General features: G+C 56.2%; 6 protein-coding genes across 6 annotated transcripts; 3 read left to right on the top strand and 3 right to left on the bottom strand.

Annotated features, from left to right (window-relative positions):
* The first annotated feature begins 418 nt into the window (after positions 1–418).
* Positions 419–1,791, top strand: P884DRAFT_258700 (WD40-repeat-containing domain protein). Its single transcript, XM_069441267.1, has one exon. The coding sequence runs from the start codon at positions 470–472 to the stop codon at positions 1,772–1,774; it is 1,305 nt and encodes a 434-aa protein (XP_069298091.1). The 5' UTR covers positions 419–469; the 3' UTR covers positions 1,775–1,791.
* A 1,061-nt stretch (positions 1,792–2,852) lies between these two features.
* Positions 2,853–4,468, bottom strand: P884DRAFT_198979 (ribonuclease H-like domain-containing protein; the record flags this gene model as incomplete). The annotated part of the gene is made up of 2 exons (XM_069438200.1): positions 2,853–3,343; positions 3,397–4,468. The coding sequence occupies 2 exons, from the start codon at positions 4,466–4,468 to the stop codon at positions 2,853–2,855; spliced, it is 1,563 nt and encodes a 520-aa protein (XP_069298090.1).
* Positions 4,469–5,152: 684 nt separating this feature from the next.
* Positions 5,153–5,974, top strand: P884DRAFT_329185 (uncharacterized protein; the record flags this gene model as incomplete). The annotated part of the gene is made up of 6 exons (XM_069445625.1): positions 5,153–5,177; positions 5,249–5,305; positions 5,389–5,427; positions 5,500–5,527; positions 5,605–5,668; positions 5,730–5,974. The coding sequence occupies 6 exons, from the start codon at positions 5,153–5,155 to the stop codon at positions 5,772–5,774; spliced, it is 258 nt and encodes an 85-aa protein (XP_069298089.1). The 3' UTR covers positions 5,775–5,974.
* A 398-nt stretch (positions 5,975–6,372) lies between these two features.
* P884DRAFT_258694 (DNA-directed RNA polymerase) lies at positions 6,373–7,795 on the bottom strand. Its single transcript, XM_069441266.1, has 4 exons — positions 7,637–7,795; positions 6,917–6,975; positions 6,745–6,855; positions 6,373–6,649 (listed from the first exon to the last, which is right to left on the bottom strand). The coding sequence occupies exons 1-4, from the start codon at positions 7,651–7,653 to the stop codon at positions 6,408–6,410; spliced, it is 429 nt and encodes a 142-aa protein (XP_069298088.1). The 5' UTR covers positions 7,654–7,795; the 3' UTR covers positions 6,373–6,407.
* A 1,074-nt stretch (positions 7,796–8,869) lies between these two features.
* On the bottom strand, positions 8,870–11,203 carry P884DRAFT_199290 (transmembrane amino acid transporter protein-domain-containing protein; the record flags this gene model as incomplete). The annotated part of the gene is made up of 2 exons (XM_069438221.1): positions 8,870–9,046; positions 9,143–11,203. The coding sequence occupies 2 exons, from the start codon at positions 11,201–11,203 to the stop codon at positions 8,870–8,872; spliced, it is 2,238 nt and encodes a 745-aa protein (XP_069298087.1).
* Positions 11,204–12,758: 1,555 nt separating this feature from the next.
* P884DRAFT_198560 (amino acid permease-domain-containing protein) lies at positions 12,759–16,592 on the top strand (the record flags this gene model as incomplete). The annotated part of the gene is made up of 4 exons (XM_069438156.1): positions 12,759–12,903; positions 12,959–13,944; positions 13,998–15,006; positions 15,058–16,592. The coding sequence occupies 4 exons, from the start codon at positions 12,759–12,761 to the stop codon at positions 16,590–16,592; spliced, it is 3,675 nt and encodes a 1,224-aa protein (XP_069298086.1).
* Between the last annotated feature and the right edge of the window lie 1,524 nt (positions 16,593–18,116).

The raw sequence follows: 18,116 nt of genomic DNA, 5'->3' as shown, positions 1-18,116 counted from the left end.
ACTGAGGCTGTTTGTATGGTACGTAATGTAACACAACAAGTTACCGTGGGTACTGTCAAGCGCATGCCCCTCTGACCAGGGTCCAGTGGTCCAGAGCGATAAGATAAGATCGTGGGGTACCTTATCGGGTCTGGACTTTTTGCTGCAAGGACCAAAAAAATATCAGAGAAGATCAGAGCAAGCCCGAGGACAGCAACAAATTACACGTCAAACTCGAGGTAGTCTTCTTCGCCGGTCTCTCGGACGGATCTCAGTCACATATCTCGACATCCAGTAATTCACCGGCACAAGACATACACAACCAAACAGCTCAATGGACGAGCCAATGGCGGACGCTCCTGGAGCGCAGGTCAAGGTGACCTTCACGACCACCGAAGCCGATCTCCAGCTTCCCGAGAGCAAGCGGCAGCTCCTCGTACCCGCCGATATTCGCCGCTATGGTTTGTCCCGGATTCTCAACTCCGAGTCGATGCTCGACACGGGCTCAATCCCCTTCGACTTCCTCGTCAACGGGAGCTTCTTGCGCACCAGTCTCGAAGACTATCTCACCAGCAACGGCCTCTCGCTCGAAACCAACCTCACACTACAATATGTTCGCAGCCTAATACCGCCCGTTTACGAAGCGAGCTTTGAACACGACGACTGGGTCAGCGCCGTCGACGTGCTCTCCGAGTCCTCGCCATCCGGCCGCTGGTCCGGCGACGGCTTCCAGCGCGGTCAAGACCGGATCCTCTCGGCCTCGTACGATGGCTTGCTGAGGATATGGAACGCCTCCGGGCAGGTGGTCGCCACCTCCCCGCCCGGCAGCCACGGCGGGCACACGGCCAGCATAAAAGCAGCCAGGTTCCTCACCGATTCCCAGCTCGCCTCCGCCGGCATGGACCGGACGGTGCGGGTATGGAAGTACACCGAGACGGACCAGTTCTCGGGCGAGCTCAAGCCGACGCTCGAGCTCTACGGCCACAAGGGCTCCGTCGACTCCCTCGAGGTCGACGGGGCGTCCAAGCGCATCCTGACCGCCTCGGCCGACGGTTCGATCGGGTTCTGGAGCGCATCCAAGGCCTCCGCCCCGGAAGCCGACGCCTCGCTCCTCCCGGGCGCGCACGCCTCCAAGCGCCGCAAGGTCACCAGCTCCGTCAGCGCCGCCCAGCGCGGGCCGCTGTCCCTGATGCAGATCCACTCGGCCCCGGCCAGCGCCGCCGTCTTCGACCCGCGCGACCGCACCGTCGCCTACTCGGTCTCGCAGGACCACACCGTGCGCACCATCGACCTGACGACCAGCAACGTCGTCAGCACCCTCGCCACCACCCACCCGCTACTCTCCCTCTGCACCCTCTCCCGCGCCGGCTCCGCCTCCCCCTTGCTCGCCGCCGGCACCGCGGCGCGGCACGTCACGCTCGTGGACCCGCGCGTCAGCACGTCGACGACGTCCGTCATGACGCTGCGCGGGCACACCAACAAGGTCGTCTCGCTCTGCCCGTCGTCGCAGAACGACTACTCGCTCGTGTCGGGCGCCCACGACGGCACCTGCCGCATCTGGGACCTGCGCAGCGTCCGGCCCGCCACCAAGGACGAGGGCGGCATGGGCAGCGTCAGCGAGCCCGTCTACGTCATCGAGCGCGAGAGCGTCAAGCGGAGCGGAAGGAAGAAGCCAGTCGCTGGGGAGGGCTGCAAGGTGTTTGCTGTGGTCTGGGACGCGTCCCTGGGCATCTTCAGTGCCGGGGAGGACAAGAGGGTGCAGGTGAACTCGGGCAAGCATTTGGTCGCCCAGTAGACTAGAATGCAGGGGGGTTGGGGGTGTGGAAGCGGGGTCCGGAGGGCGTCCGTAGATGGATTAGAGGAGAAAGGGGGGAGGTTTATATATTGTTTATTTATACCCGGCCAGACAGTATGTAGGAGTGAATGGCTACACTCAGGCTGTCCTTGCTACGTACGGCCAGTAAGAGAGAGAGAGAGAGAGAGAGAGCACTGTCAGGCTCGCCGAAGCCGTTATTTCGTCCTCGACCTTCTGATGTTGCCGTCGAATCGTACCTCCGTGACATTGCACGTATGGTTGAATCAGGAATGTGCTCCCCACAGTTTATCACAACTACAAGACTGTCCTCCTTCTGTCCTCCCGGGGGGCCGGAGAAGGCTGGCTGCAAAGCTTTCTTTCCCAGGTCTCTTTCCCCAAACCCTACGCCGGTAATGGTGTGGTTCGGGATGCCAGGCAATCATCCCTTGGTTATCCCCCAGCCGAAACGTAGTTTAACGTTGCTTTGCAGTGTCAAAACCGAGCCCGAAGCATCTCCCAAGCAAATCTTCTTCCCCAGTCTGATATCCGCGAGATCCCTCATCTCCTAGCTTCGTTTCGAGACACATGTTACGTCGCGGCGTCTTGATATAAGACACAGGCTGAGACGCGACATGTGCAGGAGGTTACCTTCGGAAATACTACTGTCTCGTTGAGACTTCGCCCCACGTTGCGGAGGCAAACTAAGCTGGTAGGGGACGAGGGCGTGGTGGTCTTTGGAACTGGTGTGCAAGCTGGGCCGTCGGGCTGAGGACGCGCAACGTGAGTAAGAGGAGAGACACGGAGGACTGGAGCTACTGCTGAGCGGCGGTATGAGTGACCGTCTGTGTTGTGTGCTAAGGTCGGTAGACTTAGAGCCTCGTTAGGCATCCATCGACTGAGTCTCGGAGGCTGCGAAAAAAAGGGGCAAGGCCGACTGAGAGCTTGTTCTTATCGACTACAACACCCGGGCCTTTTATTGTTTGGTGGGTATCGCGCGTGTTGGAGCGGGAAGACTCGAATGCCCTCAGTAATGTTGCCGGTATATGCTCGGCCGTCGGGTTGACGCCGGCTCGTGGGCTTAGCTCGTGGTGGCTTGTTTCGACTGGTCGTCTTGCTGGTTCAAGATGGCTAGTGGCGGAAAATTGAGCGGAGCTCCTTGTTCAGCATCCATTTTCGATTGAGTAACAGGGGTCTTCCATCTGCTGGGCTCTTCTCTTGACGCAAGGCCGTTGCCGGGTGGCTCGGCGAGGCGCATGTTCTCGAGGTGTTCGCCGGCGCAGGCGCCGACTGCAGGCTGATTCTGAAGAACGGGGTTGCACCCACCTGTATCACCATTGGCGTCTTGCGTCTTGGCCACATCTTGCCTTCGAGCGGCATCTTGCTCGCTGATCGAATTAGGGTCGCCGCCATCCTCCTCTTGGATCACTGCAGGGGCGACCGGCCTGGCCACCGGGATAGGAAGGTTGAGTTCGGCATGATGTGGGAGATCGGGAACAGGGTCGAGCTTCTGCCGTTGATAGTTGAGAACGGCGAAGAGCTGAACGGCCGCGTAGGCATCAGACGACGAGTCTGCCGAATGTTAGCGACCACCCGAGCCGATAAATCACGGAGAGGCGGCTTACACATGATTTGATCCATGTTCAGACGTCTGGTCCAGTTGCTTGTACGGACGTCGTCACCCTTGAAAACGGGCAGCCCAAGGTACTCCTTGACTTGGGTGGCCAGAGAAACCAACTTCTTATTGATGGAGTCATAGTCACCACTGGCGGAATACTTGACCAGCTTGTAAAGGTGGCTAAGCTCGAACTGACCCTGGGTCTTGATACCCAGGTAGTCGGCTAGACGCGTGCAGTCTCCCTTAATCCAGACGCCCACTTTGGTAATAGAGGGATCCTCCATCAACTTCTTTAAGGCCGGAGCGACCAGTTTATCCTTGGAAGGGTAAGAGGCGATGTGGAAGAGTCCAATGCGACTAGGAGAGGCGAGCTGGATGAGGGAGACGTTCTTCCGGGGGCCTGAAGACCTCTGCGCGTTGCTCATCCATTCGAGGTCGAAGCCGACGACCTTCTCATTCATAAAATACTGCTTGACGACCCGCTCGGTGGTCAGCATGCTGGTGCAGTAGTGGATCTTGACTTTAACATCACGCGAGCCGTCGGCGCCTGGGCCCCGGTAGAGGCTGTAGTTCCAAAACGACTCAGGACTTCCTTTGGGGGCCCGTCTTGCCGCCTGAAAGGCTTTCTCGGGTATCTTGAAATCCAGGGGGGTGAAAGGCACCGCGTCTGGAGTGGAAGAATGCTTGGGCTTGGGCTTGGGCTTCTCCACCGTATCGGTCACTACACTTTGGTCCTTCACGACCGCCGCTCCGTCCGCCGTTGCTGTGACGTTGGCGGTGGCGGCAGAAGTAGTGATGGTACGGGTGGTTGTTGTCGTCGTCGTCGTCGTCGATAATGATGTGGTTACCGCATCGCTCAGCAAGTCCTCGGGTCCTTGGCTAGTAGAGGGTCCTCCGGTCATGTCTGCCATGGCGGGTGCAGATGGCACAGAAACCGGGTCTCCCTCCGAGGCAACAGCTGCCGTAGCACTGCAATACCTCAGCGAATGCAAGCGGGGGTACACCACATCGCTGCCACCAGAGAAAACAATGCCACGGCTGACGTGCCACACCTGGTGCACAGCCTTCCGAGAAGCCATCTTCACAAATGAACGGTGCCTGTACAGGGTGTGTTAGCAACGAGTGGAAGTTACACTATGACGAGGTACCCATGGTCGGGTCGGAGGGACACTTGCAGCAGGTTTCGTGATATCGAGGACAAATATCGACGGCGAGAGCGCCAACACCCAAGCCTGATCCTGTAAAACGATGACCGAACAGTCACACTGCTGAACGAGCGGGCGGCGCCATGACTGCGCAATGTCATGGCGCGGAAAACAAGGTATTCAACCGAGAGCCCAACCGGATTGGGAGGCAACGAGCTGCAGAGCGCAGGCAGACGCGTTTACGGGCGCGAGATGGCACTTACCTTGTCGCGTTGGCCCACTTGGTGCAGAAACGTGCCTCAGGTTGTTCCTGCTTGTGGCTGCGTAACGGCAAAAGAGGACTTGTACGAATATGCTAGTATTGTACTGTAATTGCCCAGCTATGGTATGCACATATCGCGACATTCGCAGAGGTTAGCAAGCGCCACGTATCGGCGTGTATGGTAATTACGATATCTTTCCTACACCATCTGTGCCCGCGAAACATTGGAGACCTCTCCCCCCCCCCCACTGGACGCACTTGCAGCTTACGGAGTACTGCTCAGCCAGAGCTCCGGAACAGGCCCGTGAAATTCACCAGGAGCCGCTGAACAGGAACGCAACGCCCATCCGACAACCATGGCTTCTCAGCTGCTCCCTCTAGGTTTGTGGCAATGGGTCTCAAGAAATTTACTCTGCTGAGACGCATTTTTCAGCAGCTAATACGCTAGCCAGAACTCATCGACAAATGCGTCGGGTCCCGCATCTGGGTCATCATGAAGGGTGACAAAGGTGAGCGAGCCCAGGCGTGCCCCTCGGAACCGCCCCTCGGAACGGCCCCGAGAGACCATGCTGACCTTTCCGTCCGCTTTTAGAGTTTGCCGGCACACTGGTAGGCTTTGACGACTACGTCAGTATGTTTAACCCCTCCTCCCTTTCTTGAGTACGCCCTCGGAACCCATGCAGACCTTCTGACGCCTCATCAGACATGGTCCTGGAAGACGTCACCGAGTTGTAAGTTGCCCCGAAAACAACCTCTCGACGCTTTGGCTTTCTTTTCGCTTCCCGGCCGGGCTGCTAACTTTCACCAGTGACTACTCGGGCAACCACACGAAGCTGAAAAAGATCTTGCTGAACGGGAACAACATTTGCATGGTGAGTTAAAATAACGTGAAGGGCAGAAGGGAGAAATGTGAGGAAGCTTACGGGACGGTAGTTGATCCCAGGAGGTGAAGGGCCGACGGGTATAGCCGCGTCATGAGGAGGGAGGGATGGATGTACGGATGGGTGGGTGTATGGGTCTGAAATTGATGAGACCACCTAAGAGCTAGAGAGGGGGGGGTTAACCACGGACGTAGCCGATCGAATCCGGTTTAATTGGGAAGAAAACATACCCGAAACCCACGTCAGCCTGGGTCACCGAGATGAGGTACGATATCAATTTACCTCCATGAACTAAGGTGTGTGCGAAAGCGCTGGATGAAGTTCCTCTTCCCTTCCCACCATCCTCGCTATCGCCTATGAAAGTGCGCCTGTAAAGCCTCCCATGCAGCAGTCCGTCCGGGCAGGACACGCGCTCACAGCCATCCGAGCAAGAAATCCTACCACACCATTATGCCCCGGGAAACATGGCTCTGCAAGTGTAAAACAGCAGTTGCTGAGCAGGCATTTTGAAGAAATCCCGTCCCAGAAAGCAAAAAAAGGTAGCTATCCCGAGAACGCCCCAGAAACCACCCAACGCCGTTTCCCAAACGCCTCCCACAGGCGAGATCTTCCAAGATTTTCCGTAGAGACGAAAAAGAAGGAATCAGACCGTTATGCGTCTTTCCCCGCCCCGGCCCCCACTTCCCCCCCCCCCCCCCTTTTTCTCCCTTTCTCCTTCTACTCATCTTAACTAGAACCCATTCTGACCCGCGCCTCCGACACCTGAGGGCCCGCCGAACGAAGGGCCGCCGCCAGCGCCGTTCTCGCCCTGGTCTGCGTACTGGCGGAGCGCAAGTTCCTTCTGGAACTCGCGACCGAGCTGGCCGTACATGGCGACCAGCTGCTTGCACACGGTCACGAGGGCCTCACGAGGCGTGATGGTGCCATCCGTCTGTACGCGTATGAGGACCTCGGGCACGTTGGGGTGGCCGACTGGGTTGGGTTGTCCGTGGTCAGCAGGGAGAATAATGTGTTTTCCTTCTTCCTTTCTTCTTGGATAGGAAAGCTTCCGAGAAATAGTGACTTACTCTTGTAGCCCGCCATCATGACGTGGGGTGCCATCTTGAGGTAGGCGCTGAGCAGGTTGCCCAGGGTATGGTCCTCCTTGAGCAAGATGAAGTCGGAGCAGTTGGACATTCCTAGCGCACACGGTCAGATGGCGACGGCAATGCTAGGAACCGAACGGGTGCTAAAACCTACCAGTCACTACCTTCTCGGTGATTTTCTTTTCGCCTTCCTGGAGGACGAACAGCTCGAATCTGCGACGGATTCCCAGTCAGAATCTAGCCTTGTTGCATGAAACATGCTGCAGTGAAGAATCCAACCCATGCTGGACGTTATCCTCGTGTCGAAAGTTGACGGAAGCCATTTTGATGATGTGTCCAGTTCTCTTCTTGTAGTGGAGGGCAGTAGTTCAGGGCTGTAAATCTTCTCGGTGTTTGCCAAAGAAAAGGTCGGAAGCCCAAGTTTGACGAGAAGTAGGAAAGGGAACCCATCAGTTGCCGGCCAACCTTTGGTGGGCATTCCGGGGATGGCGGCTTGCAAGAACAACCACGAGGCAACAACCCGGCCAGCATGAGCAGCATGAGCCGCATCTCGTGCCCCCGGGGTTGACTCGCGTTTTGAAAGATGCAAACTTCTGGGCATCTTGTGCTCTGCCCGGGAAAATCCCACAGAACGATGGCCGAACAAACCCAAGTCTCTTCCTTCATCCTCGTCCACCTCCTCTCACTTGAAAGCATGCCGGACGTCTGTCACAGAGAATTCGGCAATGCCGAGGTTTCTATGAACTTTGGATACCGGACCACCTTCATAAACCAACCCCCTCTTTCCCAATCATTCAGTCTCCTTCACATTCGCGATTGACTAGCCTAGGGAACACCAGGAGAGACAGGAAACAGAAACAGAAAAGTGACCCACCTATCCGGAGCGTTCATGGTGACCACTTGTGACCAAGAAAGAAAAAAAAGTTATCCAAAATATTAATACCTGGGAATGTATGTAAAGAGGTAGCAAATTGAGAACACGCGATGCAAAAGACTGAGCACGGTTGGGCAAGGCCGATAGGCAAAGCGATACAAGGCGGGACTAGGATGCGTTGAGAAAGTTCACAGATGCGCTGCAAGGCCCCAGAGCAGAGGTTGAGAAGCTGAAGTGGTCCGTGCACGGCATTAGCAGTGGCGATGGATTGATTGAATGGGGGGGGAACAGCCCCTAACTGAGGTACGCAGTTACCTAGCGACCATGTGAGTTTGGAATGACAGAGCAACGAAGCATTAGAGTTTAAGCAATAGAGTAGAAAAATAAAAGAAAAATATATGCACTGACAATGCTATGTGAACGAAAGGAGAAGAGATAACGAAAAGAACAGCGACAAGGACTCGGCTAGAGCCAAGCACTCACAGCAAGAAAAGTAAACATAAAAAACGTTCAATAAGCGGACTCCTCATGTACGCCAAAAGTTTTCAACCTCCAGCTCTTGCACGGGAGCTTCCCGCATTGAGTATCCCCGCACCCACCCAGTACGCTACAGAAAGCAAAGGGCGTGGACAGAGGAAGAGAGGAGCCGGGAGTTGGTGCTGTAATCATTCTATATGGATTGCCGCTGCGGGCCGGCGCGGGTATGTCTTCGTCACCTGGCTCATCGCCTGAGCGGCAAGCAACTGTACCAGGCGGAGCTAGCATGCCTTGTCAGGAGATAGGCGACATAACAATGACGCCCCGCTCCCCCACTGTATTTCTTGTCTGTGAATCTACCGCTGCCATCCCTGGCAAGTGCCTCGTCTGCTCTCGTCGATCTGGTCCGTCCGTCCGTCTGTCTGTCTGTCTGTCTGTCTGTGTCCTCGCTCTACCGCTCAGTCCCTGTCCATCATAGCCATGTCACTCTAGCCATCACATCTACAAAGGAAAAGAAAATCTCGTCCCTGACAAGTAAGTCCACCAGCCAAGGCTAGCCTCAAGACCACAACTGCCAATGCAACGAACGCCAGTAAGTGCCATGCTCAAAATGACTCCCTCTCTCTTAGTCGTAATAACACACAAGGAGAAAGAGAAGGGGGGGAAGAGAAAGAAGAAAAAAAAAAAAGAGAAAGTAGGGAACCCAACCATGTGGGTGTGTGCGCAGTGTCCTACCACCACCGCGCATCATCCCCTTCACAATCCCCTGGTGTCACAGTGGCTGGGCAGCCCACCGCCGCCCGAGTCGCTTGCCCAGCTCATTACCGTCAAGCTGGTGGTGTATGCCATGGCGACGAAGCCAAAGATGCACAGGAGGATGTCGGACCACCGTCGGAGAGCCGTCTTGGCCACCGCCTTGTAGTGCAGCATCGGCTGTATCGACAACACAGGTCAGTACGGGCCCACCCCCGGCAGGAAGCATCTTCTTGAAGAAGAGATGTGCAGCAGCAGAGAAGTATGCTAACTCACCGGATAGATGTACACCAGCGGGATGCAGGCAAAGTTGCCGACGAGCGCCACAAACTTGTCCAGGTTATCCGCGCCGCCCCAGGCGATCAGCGCACACAGCGCCACCACAAAGAAGCGGAAGACGTTCTTCTGCCACTTGATGTAGGGGTTATACTTGCCGCTCTTGGTGAAGAGAGCGTTCTCCGTGATGCGGATGGCCGGGAAGATCTGCAGCGGGGTCGACAGCAGGATGGCGAGCGAGTAGAGGAACTGGACGCCGTTGACGAGCTTGTCGTCCTGGGGCAGGTTGAGCAGCACGACAGTCTCAGTCTTGGAGCCGTAAGCCGCGTACGAGACGGCGCCCATGACGGTGAAGAGCGTCGTGATGATGACCATGACGGCGAACATGACCTTGGGGAACTTTTGCGGCTGCCGCATCGACTCTTGGATCGGAATGATCAGGCCGATGCCCTCAAAGGTGAAGATGGCCGTGCCGATGAAGAGGGTCCAATCCTTCTGGTTGAACAGGATGATGTCCGCGAGCCCCTGCGTGTTGAGCGTGAGGACGTCGTAGTAAAACAGATAGGCGAGGCCGATGACGATGAAGGCGTCGGCGACCAGGGCGGTGAAGCCCAGCTTTCCGATGTCGCGGAGGAGCGAGAAGGGCAAGAACACCACCATCTGCATGATGATGAGCCAGGTGATGGGAACCAGCGTCTTGCAATCGGTCACTGCGAGGATAAAGGCCCGCAGGTTCTCCGAGGTGAAGACGATGTAGGCGGCCACGAAGCCGAGCTGGCTGATGACGATGGACCCCAGAATCAGGTTCCTCATCCACTTGCCGTACAGGATGCCGCCGATGTCGCCGAACGAGCCCTCGATCTTTAGTCTCGTCGTGACGAGCAGGACGAAGCAGTAGTAACTCAGCGCCGCCACGAAGAGCAGCACCAGGTTGCTAAACAGCATGCCGCCGTTGAGGTATGCGCGGGGCAGGAACAAGACGCCGGTTCCGACAAAGGACTTGAGCAAGAGCAAGGCCGCGTTCATGGGGCTGTTCTGGCCACTGCCCCCACGGTGTTTCCTCCTCCTCTTGCGCCGCGACGGCGTCAGCAGCGCGCTTTCTTCCATGGGCTCCTCATCCGACCCTTCGTCGAAGCTATCACTCTCGCTTCCAGACGTGAAATACTCGCCGGGGTTCAGGACCTCGTCGTCTTCCTCAAGCTCTTCGCCGGCAAAATGGCCGTACAGGCTCAAGAACTCGAGGAAGCTGTTCGTGAATAGCTGTGGAGGGTTCTGGGGGCGGCTACTTCCCGAACCATGCTCAGCCTCGTCCGGATCCCTGGCGGCCCTGCGGATGAAATTGCGGCGGAAGCCTCCTGGGACCTTGATGTTGTTGATATCCAGCTCCTCGGTTTCCGGTTCCGGCCTCGTATGGCTAAAGCTCTTGCTGCGCTGCAACCTGTTCCGCTGGACCACCTCTTCTGTCCACTTGTAGATCGGTCTCGTGATGTCGCCGCCTTGCAGTTTCAGACTTGAGAACTCGTCGTCATCGAGGCCGGAATGCGACACACCGGCAAGGTTCTTTCCCTTGGACCCATCGCTGGTTCTCTTCGACCCTCCTTCCGATGCCCCGTCGCCTGGCTGGACCAGGTGCCTCTTGATGATCTCCGGGTCCTCGTACGGGCCATTCCATTGTCTCCTCCCATCAAACGAACCGTAATTTGTCGGGGTCCTCGAGGCTGGAGCATTGACGGCTGCCAGAGCGGGGGAAGCTGACCGGACGGGCGGCGTGCCAAACCGCGGTGGTGATGTGCCAATGGAGTTTGACAAGGCAGCGGCGAGGGCTGACACCCCGGGGCCAGCGACGTGGGAGCCGGGACCGGGAAGAGGGGTCAAGTCGCCGGGGCTGGTCTCGTCGCTAGCTGGGCGTTGTGGGCGCGAGCCGGGGGATGACCCAAGGGCGACCGGGGAAGCGAGGCGAGCGATGGACTCGGCGCGATCGTAGGACCGACCGCGAAAGGAGCCGGGCGACGTGCCCAGCTGCTGTGTGGGTCGTTGCGAGTTCTTGATAGAGTCTGGCATGATTGCTGGGGTGGTCTATAACCGCTCTGGTGTGCCTCTACCCGCGACAATCCGGCGTTGACGTCGACACGTACGGAGTACGGAGTAGTGGTCGGGGGCCCAGGGCTGAGAACGGACCCGACACCACAACTCCGAGTGGGTCAGATAGCGGCGGTCGCACCGATAAGGCAATTCAAGGTTGGGGTATGGGAGGGCAAGGGAGCGAAGAGCAAAAGGAAATGACTCCCAAGGTGGCTTTTATGGGTGCTGTACGAAGTGCAATTGAGGGCGGCCGAATACTGAGCAACAGAGAGGCTAAAGGAAGGAAAAAGGCTGTTATTGCTGTCGGCGCGAACACCCAACTTTTTAGTTTGCGCGTGACTGGCCTGCTGCAAGACAGCGTGCGCGAGGCAGGATCGGGGCGGATTGGGGGGGCCGACCGGTTGGGAAAACGCATCCAAGTGGTTGGGTGGCCTGCTGACACAGCAGATGACTGCGTTGGGGCTAAGGGGGGGCCGGGCCCCGCACACCGAAAGGTTGATACACACCCCCACAGGCACTCCCGGGGAGGACCCTGACGAATTGGAGACCACAGCAGAACGACTTTGGAGATCGGGAACGCCCCAGTCAGTCAACAAGCAAAATATCAATAGTTTTATCTTTGATAAGCTCAAAACATTCTGCAAATCGTCAGATCTCAGAACCTTGCCTTGCTCGAGATCCTTGTATAGCTGTTTTTTGCTTTTACTTCAAGGTCTCCGGAGCATCCCGCACGTATTTAGTTACTGTACTGTACGAGTACATACATACAGGTACCTCGGCCAGTTGCCAAGACCCAGAAAGAAGCCCAACCTTCCGCAGCCGAATGGAGATCGTGCCTGCCGCTAGCGGCCTGGCAACACTAGGTTTGCCTGCCTGGAGAATCAACGGGATCCTGCCAAATGACGTCGACTGCCACCCATCAAACACTGGCACATACCATGAAAGAGCGACTTCAGACGACGCGAGAAAATTCAAATTTCGCCTCTCGTCTTTTGTCGTCTCAGGTTGTCAACTGTGCAAAATAGCGAGGCCCTTGTCTGTTTCGAGGAGCGGATACCTCCGTTCGGACCCCTGTGTTTTACTGGCCAACCAACTGTGGCCAACAACATGAAGACCACTCACGGCCTTGCCATTTTGCATGCTTCTTAGCAAACCCTCTGCTGCATCACACTAGGCTTCCCCTCTTTGTGGGGTGGGCGATCTACGCTAAAGTCTTCCCAAAGGTTATATATACTAAGGTAGCTACAGTGGAGCAGTTGCATGGAAGAGGTCTTGGTGCCGCCTTTGACGCTGAAATCCGAGGCGCTGAAGAGCGGTCACAACACGATCTGCGGAGGGCAAGAGAAGAGGCCCATCGCGGTTTCACACACTCTTCTCTCTCATATTCTTTATTTTTATTTTTTTGGTCCTTTTTTGTTTATAGAATTGTGATGCAGCTGTCCATCTTCCTTATGGTTTGTTTATAGCGACCAGTCGAAACGCTCTTCGCTCGGGACTCGTTTCGGATCCCAAGGCGCGATAGCGAGCCGCCAACATGGAGCACGAATCTCACGGCAAGAGACACAAGCTGGGGATGGTGTCCGGTGTTTACATCCCCGTATGTCTCAACATCCTCAGCATTCTCATGTTCTTGAGATTCGGCTTGATCCTCGGCCAGGTCGGGCTGCTTGGCATGCTGGGTAAGCTCTTCTAGCTCCGTCAGTCCCTAGACCGTCACTGACCTCCCTTTGCTAGCTCTCATGCTCATCGCATACACTGTTGACTTTGTCACGACCCTCTCGCTCTCGGCCATCGCCTCAAACGGAGAAGTGAAAGGAGGCGGGGCTTATTACTTGATTTCAAGGTCCTTGGGTCCTGAGTTCGGAGGTTCCATTGGCATCCTGTTCTACCTGGCACAGGTCCTGAACACAGCGCTCAATGTCGTGGGTTTGATAGACTGCTTCAAGCTCAATCTCGGCGATGCTATGCCTGAAGGGTATTGGTGGGATTACCTCTTCGGCACGCTGGCTCTGATGGTGTGCACTGGCCTTTGTCTTGCCGGGAGCGCCATCTTTTCGAAGGCAAGCAACGCTCTGCTAGTTGTCTTGACCGTCTCTACTCTCAGCATACCGCTCTCGGCACTGGTGCGGCCGCCATTCAGTGACCCAGACAAGGGGGTTGAGTTTACGGGAGCTAGCCTGGCGACGCTAAGATCCAACCTGCTGCCTCACTCGGGCGGCACCGAGTACAGGGGGTTCGAGACCTTCCGAGACCTCTTTGGCATTTTGTTCCCCGCAACGTCGGGCATCTTTGCCGGTGCGTCCATGTCGGGAGACCTGCGGAACCCAAGCAAAGCCATCCCGGTTGGCACACTTTGGGCCATGCTCTCAACCCTTATTGTCTACTTGCTCGTCATTCTTGCCTTGGCGTCTAGCACAGCCCATGCTTCGTTTCTCCTCAACGCAAACATCATACAGGACACAAACATATGGCCTCCGGTCATCTTCGCCGGAGAAGTCGCCACGACTTTCTTTTCTGCCCTCATGGGTGTCATCGGGTCCGCCAAGCTCATGCAGGCTCTCGCTCGGGACAAACTCTTTCCAGGCCTGTCAGCCCTTGGAAAGGGCACAAAGAAGGCGGATGAGCCGATTCTCGCCATCTTTCTCACCTACATTGCTGCACAAATGGCTATGTTCGCTAATCTGAATCAAATTGCCACGCTGATATCGATGGGATACCAGGTAAGAGTCTCGGCAGGCCCTTTGGCGGACACCCATGTACTGACAGTCATGAGATGACTTTCTTCGTTATGAACCTTGCTTGTTTCCTGCTCAAGATTGGATCCGCTCCCAACTTTCGCCCCGGGTTCAAGTTCTTCAGCTGGCAGACAGCTCTCATTGGCAGCCTGCTCTCAGCTGCCGCAATGTTCTTCATCGACGAGACGTACGCCACGACTGCTGTCTGCCTCTTGGTCTTCCTCTTTCTCCTCATCCACTACCTGAGTCCGCCAAAGCATTGGGGCGATGTGTCCCAAAACCTAATTTACCACCAAGTGAGGAAGTACCTCTTGCGCCTGAAGCCGGAGCACATCAAGTTTTGGAGGCCACAAATTATCCTCCTCATCAATAACCCCAGGAGACAAACCCGGCTTATACAGTTCTGCAACTCCCTGAAGAAGGGTGCCCTGTATATTCTGGGACACGTCATTGTCACCGACGATTTCGCGGCGGGCGTTGCCGAGGCGAAGTTACAGCAAGCCGCTTGGACCAACTACATCTCCGAGTACTCGAGGATCAAGGCGTTTGTCCAGCTGACCATGTCCCCTACCATAACATGGGGAGTGAGGAGCCTTGTCCTCTCGGCCGGCCTGGGGGGCATGCGCCCTAACATCGCCGTCATGGGCTTTTACAACATGGACGAGCTGCGCCGCTCTCGGCCATCATCGCAGATTCCCGAAGCACCAGTTCCACCTGTCTCGTCTCAACAGGGAGCGTCCAATGCGGAACCGAAAGTCAGGAGGAGACGCAGAGGCGACACCTCCTCCCGCATCCTAGAAGGGGCATTGCCTACCGACGCTATCAGAAACGAAGAAATGATGTCGGTAACCAGCTACATGACGATTCTTGAAGACCTGGCCCTGCGATACCGCTTGAACGTCGCTATCGGCAAGGGCTTTGAGTCTTTGGAAACGCCGCGTCGTGACGGTAGCAACACGAAAAAATACATCGATCTCTGGCCTATTCAAATGTCTGCAGCAATCACGGCTGAAGGGAAGAGCGTACTCACTACGAATTTTGATACATGTGAGTCCTCGTTGGGCGGCGAGTGTCTTGTCCATGGCTGACCATGAGCAGACACATTGATCCTTCAGTTGGGATACATCCTTCATACTGTTCCTACGTGGAAGAAAGCCTACAGGTTACGAGTTATTGTGTTTGTCGAGTACGAGAGCGAAGTCGAAGAAGAACGAGGCCGAGTCAAGGCATTGCTAGAGAAGCTAAGGATTGACGCCGAGATTTTGGTGTTTTACCTAGCCTCCGGGAACCTCACGACTTACGAAACTATCATCCACGGACGCTTTACGAATCCGGAGACAGACAACCTTGTGAATACTTGTTTAAAGAGAGAAGCGTGGTGGAATGACCTTCAGGTGTATCGTGGCAGCCGCTCGGTGACTGCCAGCGAGAATACGGAATTCGCCTCAATAGCTCAGGTCATGGGAACAGCATCCGGCAGGACAAGTCTGTGCACTACGCACAGTGTCCCTTTAGAATCGCGAGAGAGGCGCCATAGTCTGGCGCAGCTTTCCGATTTGCCGAGGAAACCGTCAATGTCCCAGCTGGTCAAATGGGGCGTGAACATGGGCATCCATACCCAAAATTTACCCTTCAGCGTTCTCGACAGTTCAGACTCGGACCTTGATGACGACAGCGACACAGACAGCGACTCTTCCGACACTGATGCGCACTTCACCGATGTTGAAAGCATTCCCAGGGCAGGTGATGCGGACAGGCAGCCGCTTTTGGCCAGACTTCGCCGGCGGAGGAGCTTCGCTGATGTGCTTGCTCGTGCAAAGAGCAGTAGGAAGGAGCGTAAACTGAAACGAGCACGATCGCCAGTTAAAGGACCTTATGGCACTATCTCTGATCAGCCTACTGGTAGTGACGAAGGATCGGAAGGATCAAGACAGCGAATAGGCGGACCGCTGGCTTGGCAGACGCCCCGAGGAATTCTCAAATCAGAACGGCCGGCTCTGTCAAGGCATAGTTCTTCGGCTCCAAGGTTCTCTAGCAACTTGGTTCCCCAGACGACCATCACAAACGAAGATGGTGCCGGACCAAGGATCATGTTTGCCGAGGCGGAAACTCGCACGGAACGGCCAACTCTCTCTCGGCAGTCGTCATATGGACGGAGTGGGGGCACAGAAAGAAGCTCCGGCGCAACGACTCCTGTCGACAAGAAGGTCTCATTTGCCGAAACAACGTCAGGCACCAAGTCCCCGGCGAGGTCACGACGTAGCTCGATTTCACGAGGGTCCGACAGCGGCGGGGATGCCTCGGTCGACATTCCCGGGCTTCTAGCTTCCTACCAACAACTGTCGGCGGGCGACGACAACAAGACGGGCTCGAACTATTCGACCCAAGACCTGTCGTTATCCTTCAACGACCTTCCTGGCCGGGCTCAGCATCTGATTCTCAACGAGCTCATGCGTCAGTACAGCAGCGACACGGCCGTGATGCTGACCACGCTACCCATTCCACAGGAGAACACGTGCCAGAGCGAGGAGGAGAGCCTGGCGTACTTGTCTGACGTCGAGGTGCTTTGTAATGGGCTGCCTCCTGTTTTGCTAGTCTTGAGTAACCACATAACTGTCACTGTAAGTATTTGAGGCTGGCAGTTAGGGACTGAGAGGTTCGTGTGGCATCAGATGCCGCCGCCCCCGTCCCCACGTCAATTCTCGAATTCTCGGGTGACAAACTCGAAGTGCTTGGAAACAAAGAAACAGCCATGTTGTCAACAATGAAATCTAGGTGTGATCAGGCTGCTTCTTGGTTGAAGGGTTACGGTGATAGAATGCCTCGGTACAAAGCGGCAGGCTAGCATGTTCTTCTTTATTCTTAATAGAAGCACACTGATACCCAACATTCCTCAGCGCACCATGGCATCACCACTCACTCCTCTATGAGCATATTCCATCGACAGGATTTCCAATTAGGCGATGGCGACACCGCCACTCACCGTGAACCGTCCGAGCAAGGGGCTTTCAAGAAAACTTCGCAATATTGGTCGGCTCAGGCGCAGGAGCAACGAAATAATGAAGGAAGAATATGAAATCATTCACACTCCGGATCGGCCGACGCGGCTCATTACGCCCATCGAGGCTCCCACTGAAGAAGAGTGCGGCAAGGAGATTGCGAGGTGGCAGCGTGCTTTGGCCAAGGGCCGTAACTACTGTTCCGAAACGGACTGCTACGGAAGAACCGAGATGGTAGGCCAGCATTCACCGTGACACCCCCCTGGGAGACTGAAGGACGTGATATGGAAGCCACCAGCGGGGTACGGCGTGCAAGACCTGGATCTGACAAACCTGAACCTCTTCAGGATAGAACAGCCGGGGTGGTCCGAAGCAAAGACATTGGCGGATACGGCCAGCGCCAGCATGCCATAAGACCGCTGCTTGGTAGCGAGATGGGACGGGGAGGCAACTGCCAGAATGTAATAGCGCAACGAAGCCGGCCCCTGGGACCCAGCAGCCAGAGAGAGGCCGGGGCCGCCGGAACAGAGATCATGACACAGCAGACTTCCCAACTGGCACCGATGTCATCACGTAGCGTTTTCAGGACAAATCATGCTGGAGCAACTATATCGCCCACCCCAGCCCCTTTATTCTTCAGCACGGCTCAGTCACTGCCATCGACGAGCGAACCTCCGAGCATCAGCCAGACTCCAGCCGCCGTTCTAGGGGAGAAATTCAACCCAGGACCACGATATACCGGAGGTAAGCATTTCCAGGCGAGGAAGAAGAAGATGAAGATGGTGTTGACATGGAGCACGTAGTGCGCATGGAGATATACCACCGTGGGTTCTGCCCCTTTTGCCGCAGGATGTTCGACCACGACTCTTTACCGCTGAACTGTCCATACATAGGCTGCAAAGCAGACCTACGACTCTGTCGGAAGTGCCCCAACCGGAGCGATGCGCCGAGAGCGCCTCCCAGGCTCGCGCAAAGAGGGTTTCTTGACACCACTTCTGTCTCCAACGACGGGGTCGTGGTCGGGGAGGCAAGTCGAGAGCTCAGCCGCTGGCGAAGCATTCCCCAACTCACAGTCGAGGCTCCCACTCCTACTGACGAGCAACGGCAACCAGCGAGGCCCCGTGCTGCCTCCCCTTCTCCCCCTGGGTCTCGACCGCG

Source organism: Thermothelomyces heterothallicus (genome assembly GCF_042370625.1).
Source record: "Thermothelomyces heterothallicus CBS 202.75 unplaced genomic scaffold P884_scaffold_9, whole genome shotgun sequence".
In the NCBI taxonomy this organism is placed as follows: domain Eukaryota; kingdom Fungi; phylum Ascomycota; class Sordariomycetes; order Sordariales; family Chaetomiaceae; genus Thermothelomyces; species Thermothelomyces heterothallicus.
This window is presented reverse-complemented; position numbering and strand designations above follow the sequence as displayed.

Coding starts and splice junctions, on each gene's coding strand:
- P884DRAFT_258700 (XM_069441267.1), top strand. CDS start 470: ATGCTCGACACGGGCTCAATCCCCTTCGACTTCCTCGTCAACGGGAGC.
- P884DRAFT_258694 (XM_069441266.1), bottom strand. Junction 6,856..6,916: donor CACCGAGAAGGTAGTGACTG/GTAGGTTTTAGC, acceptor CGTGTGCGCTAG/GAATGTCCAACTGCTCCGAC. Junction 6,650..6,744: donor CATGATGGCGGGCTACAAGA/GTAAGTCACTAT, acceptor AACCCAACCCAG/TCGGCCACCCCAACGTGCCC.